We start from the raw sequence: 5,455 nt of genomic DNA on the forward strand, positions 1-5,455 counted from the left end.
GGCAGTTGTCAATCTACGGCTGTAGCTGCTATATTCCCCAACCAATCCAAGCTCCTGTCGAGACAGAAACAGTACAGCAACTCCCAACTCCACTCCCATTTGGAAACAGGGAGGAAGACAGAGAGAGACAGAGAGAGAGAGAGAGAGAAAGCACTAACCAAACTCCTATTGAGACATAGAGAGACTTTACACTCACCAAAACAGAGACCGTGCACCAAACCAAGCCCCACGGACGGACGTACAGATTTCACGCCTGGTGACACTCTGGCCAATCTCCCGTCCCATCGGCGCCATGTTCTGGTCTCAGGGTGTAGCTGCACCTTTGGTGCTGGTGTTGAACCCTCTCCTCCTAGTGTTGCTACTGCAACAGCAGGTAACTGAGGCTGAGGTCTGGGCTGAGGATGAGGTCTGGGCTGAGGCCGAGATAGGGGCTGATGCTGGGGTCGGAGCAGAGGCCGGGGTTGGGGTTGGGGTCTGGGTTGATGCTGGAGTTGGGGCTGAGGCCAAGGTCGGGGATGAGGCTGGGATCAGGGGTGAGGCTGGGGTCAGGGGTAAGGCTGGGGTCAGGGGTAATGCTGAGGTCGGGGCTGAGGCTGTGACTGAGGATGGGGTCGGGGCTGATTCTGGGGTCGGTGCTTTGGTCAGGGCTAAGGCTGAGGTTGGGGCTGTGGCTGTGACTGAGGCTGGGGTCAGGGCTAAGGCTAAGGTCAGGGCTGAGGCTGGGGTTGGGGCTGTGGCTGTGACTGAGGCTGGGGTCAGGGCTGAGGCTGGGGTTGGGGCTGTGGCTGTGACTGAGGCTGGGGTCAGGGCTAAGGCTAAGGTCAGGGCTGAGGCTGGGGTTGGGGCTGAGGCTGTGACTGAGGCTGGGATTGGGACTGAGGTCGGGGCTGATTCTGGGGTCGGTGCTTGGGTGGGGGCTAAGGCTGAGGTCAGGGCTGGGGTTGGGGCTGAGACTGTGACTGAGGTCGGGGTTGAGACCGGACCTGGGGCTGAGGCCAGACCTGGAGCTGAGGCTGGGGCTGAGGCCAGTTTCGGAGCTTGTTTGGCTGGGGTCGGGACTAGTGAGGCCGAGGATGGGGCTGAGGTCGGGGCTAGTGAGGCTGAGGCTGAGGTCAGCAGCTGTCCCAAGGGATGCCTGTGTTGCTCCGACATCCTCAGCTGCGCCGACCAGGGTCTGAAGGCGCTGCCCTCTGGGCTGCATGCGTACATCACCACCCTGGACCTCAACCACAACCACCTGACTGAGTTGAAGGAGGGAAGCTTTGCTGCGCTGCCCCGTCTGGAGTCCCTCCGCCTGGCTCACAACCGTCTGAAATGCCTCGAGGCCGGAACCTTCCGGAACAGCAGATCGCTACGGCAACTGGACCTGTCGTCCAATCAGCTAGACAAAGTGGAGGTGCACTACTTTCTGGAGCTGACAGGATTGGAGGAGCTGCTGCTCTTCAACAACCGCATCGTTCGTGTGGAGAGCAAGGCCCTTGCGGCGCTCGGCAACCTGCGCAAGGCCTACGTCAGCCACAACCACCTCACAGACTTCCCATTCTTCTCCATCCAGGAGGACAGCCACCCCTTCCTGACCACCATGGACCTGTCCTCCAACAGCATGTCCAAACTCCCCCTGGTGGACATCGAGACCCTGCCGGCGACCTTGCAGAGCGGACTCTTCCTCCACAACAACACCCTGATCTGCGAGTGCGAAATGTACAATATGTTCCGGCGCTGGGAACAGAAGGGATTCACCTCCGTCAGGGATTTTCGTGAGGAATACACCTGCCTGGTGTACGGGGAACGCAAGGCCTCCGTTAAGTTTTTCCATCACAGACACTTCTTTGAACTGAACTTAAACTGCAGTTCGGCGGTGGCTGGAGCTGTCAGGGAGCCTGAGGGCAGCCTGCTGGTGTACGAAGGAGATGGCGTGGTTCTGGACTGTCACACCACGCTCAGAGGACAGCACCTGACCTACCTGTGGGTGTCACCTCACCATGGAGCCGGTGCTCCGCCGGAGAACAACGGCACTCTCCGCATGCACGCCAACGGCAGCCTGGAGATCGTATCAGCGCAGGCTGAGGACTCTGGCGTGTACTGGTGCAAGGTCTTTGACGCAGTCAAGAAGAATGAGTCATGGGATGTCAACGTGACGGTGTTGATGCGGCACGACGAGGCCGAGCCCTTCAACACGGGGTTTACGACCCTCATAGGGTGCGTGACGACCCTCGTCCTGGTCCTCATGTACCTCTACCTGACCCCCTGCCGCTGCTGGTGCTGCAAGCACCCCCTGCCACCGGGTACCCCCAGCCCCGCCAACGACCAGTCCTCGATCCTGACCTCCCCCCCACCCAGCACCACAGAGGGCCCAGGCCGCAAGGTCAGTAACAACAAGCATGTGGTGTTTCTGGAGCCCATCAAAGAGGTGTAGCACGGCTGGCTAAGGGCGGTTTTTAGTTTTGAGGCACCCCATCACCTCAGTCTTCTGACTCACCCATTGTGCCATAACACCAGACAGACAGCCATCTTCTACTGTACCTTCCCTCTACCCAACACCTTCCTCCTCTACTCCACCCCACTCCCAGAAAAGGTTTGTTTGGCTACCCACCAGGCAGGGAGTTAGACACTGCCTCTCATTGTAGTGGTAAGGCAGCAGAGATAAAGAGAGGGAGTAGGGAGAAAGGCAGAGAGACAGAAATAGAGACAGGAAGAGAGGCAGGGAGACAGAAAGCAAGACTTCGAAAGAAAGCAGAGAAATGAAAACCCAGCATAAACTCAACTGGCCCAGACAGGTTTGACTGGACTGCCTTTTCAGAGGAGTAAAGCTGCATGGAGCCTGCATACTGAGTGAGAAACAGAGACACTAGGTTAGGGTGTCTTTCCCAAAGTGCCGTGGTTTTTCAGAAATCCAGATTTGAAGATTCCTGGAATTACGAGGGGGAATACGCAGGAAATCAGGGAATTCTCCAACCAGGATTTCTGGAAAAAAAAATCAGGGAATTAATGGAATGTTACCTGAATTTTGTAACCCAACACAGAGGTAATATCTATAACAAAACAAAACAGGATAGAGCTGTCGCTCTTAGCACGGCTTGTACCCTTTAATAAAGCATATCTACTGTTATGGATGCTTTGTCTAGAAACATAAAATCAATCAACCATAATTGTACATCTTGATTTTTTATTTATTTTTTATAGCAAGTCAGATTATTATCAGAATCAGATCTATAAAGTATACCCTTTATAGAAGAAAGTAGGATGGAGAAAATGTCATTTGAAACCCCTACTGTAACCCTGTTGAACACCTTCGCTGTCGATTTACAAAGAAAAGTATAAACAGAAAACACAGTACGTGTGCAGAACGGTTGAACAGCAGACCTGCTGTGATTACGATGAGAGGAGATAGAGGGGATTGTTGCTGTTGAACAGTTTTCTTATTGACGTTCAGCCACGTTGGTTGCTACACAACAACTGAAAAATACAGAATATTGAGCGACAAAGTGCCAACTACCTAAAGTTATGGTAAATGTGTCGCTAGATTGAAAAGGACTTTCCAAAACAGACAGCTTGTTGTTTTTCAACTGGAATTATTTACTTCCTCTATCACCACGTACCCAAACACCCTTCTCCCCCTCCCTACTTCCTCTCTCTCCCTACTTCCTCTCTCTCCCTACTTCCTCTCTCTCTCTCTCTCTCTCTCTCTCTCTCTCTCTCTCTCTCTCTCTCTCTCTCTCTCTCTCTCTCTCTCTCTCTCTCTCGCATCCTTTCTTTTCAAAATCTTACTTAATAAATTCATATTAGTTAATAAAGCTTCTTGGACCGCAGAGGTAAATGTCTTCTGCCTTGTTATTATCACGTGTCTGTGGCCAAAGATTAGGGGTGAGTGTGTGTGTTGTCTTGTGTTTATACTCAAGTCTTTACGAGATATAATATGATATGCTTGCGAAGACGGAAACAGTGATGGGTCAGCTGGTTGTCTTTTTGAGATTCGATACGGACTGTATGATTTCTACTGATAACAGGGTAATTTACATTTGATTTCAAACCTTTTATGACCACACCCATTTTTGATTGGAACAAAACTTTCCATACACATTTGCCAAGTGGTCAAAGTGACATTGTGGACCTGAATGCCAAAATATTCAGGAGATAAGAGGTGCTCAAAGTTGACCCATTTTGAATACCCCACAATACCATGAGACATCCATGTCTTCATCACTGGAAAATATAAACGGTTGAGTTTGATTTAATTTAATAACCTACAGCCACCCAGGTCAATATACTGTCACACAAGATAATGACCACCCAGGTCAATATACTGTCACACAAGATAATGACCACCCAGGTCAATATACTGTCACAAAAGATAATGACCACCCAGGTCAATATACTGTCACACAAGATAATGACCACCCAGGTCAATATACTGTCACACAAGATAATGACCACCCAGGTCAATATACTGTCACAAAAGATAATGACCACCCAGGACAATATACTGTCACACAAGATAATGACCACCCAGATCAATATACTGTCCCACAATATAATGACCACCCAGGTCAATATACTGTCCCACAATATAATGACCACCCAGGTCAATATACTGTCCCACAATATAATGACCACCCAGGTCAATATACTGTCACACAAGATAATGACCACCCAGGTCAATATACTGTCACACAATATAATGACCACCCATCAATAATGTCACACAAGATAATGACCACCCAGGTCAATATACTGTCACACAAGATAATGACCACCCAGGTCAATATACTGTCACACAAGATAATGACCACCCAGGTCAATATACTGTCACACAAGATAATGACCACCCAGAATAACTGTCACACAAGATAATGACCACCCAGGTCAATATACTGTCACACAAGATAATGACCACCCAGGTCAATATACTGTCACACAAGATAATGACCACCCAGGTCAATATACTGTCACACAAGATAATGACCACAATATACTGTCACACAAGATAATCAGGTCAATATACTGTCACACAAGATAATGACCACCCAGGTCAATATACTGTCACACAAGATAATGACCACCCAGGTCAATATACTGTCACACAAGATAATGACCACCCAGGTCAATATACTGTCACACAAGATAATGACCACCCAGGTCAATATACTGTCACACAAGATAATGACCACCCAGGTCAATATACTGTCACACAAGATAATGACCACCCAGGTCAATATACTGTCACACAAGATAATGACCACCCAGGTCAATATACTGTCACACAAGATAATGACCAGGTCAATATACTGTCACACAAGATAATGTGTCACACAATATGACCACCCAGGTCAATATACTGTCACACAAGATAATGACCACCCAGGTCAATATACTGTCACACACACAAGATAATGACCACCCAGGTCAATATACTGTCACACAAGATAATGACCACCCAGTCACACAAGTCAATATA

The 5,455-nt window shown here is 49.5% G+C and overlaps 1 protein-coding gene across 1 annotated transcript in view; it reads left to right on the top strand.

The window, feature by feature from the left end:
• The first annotated feature begins 292 nt into the window (after positions 1-292).
• LOC124004214 (amphoterin-induced protein 3-like) overlaps positions 293-5,455 on the top strand; it is a 47,457-nt gene continuing 42,294 nt past the window's right edge. Inside the window, exon 1 of the mRNA XM_046312977.1 lies at positions 293-2,365. Within this exon, the coding sequence (XP_046168933.1) occupies positions 293-2,365 (2,073 nt within the window). The remainder of the gene's footprint in view (positions 2,366-5,455) is intronic.

Source organism: Oncorhynchus gorbuscha, linkage group LG18 (assembly GCF_021184085.1).
Source record: "Oncorhynchus gorbuscha isolate QuinsamMale2020 ecotype Even-year linkage group LG18, OgorEven_v1.0, whole genome shotgun sequence".
Lineage (NCBI taxonomy): Eukaryota > Metazoa > Chordata > Actinopteri > Salmoniformes > Salmonidae > Oncorhynchus > Oncorhynchus gorbuscha.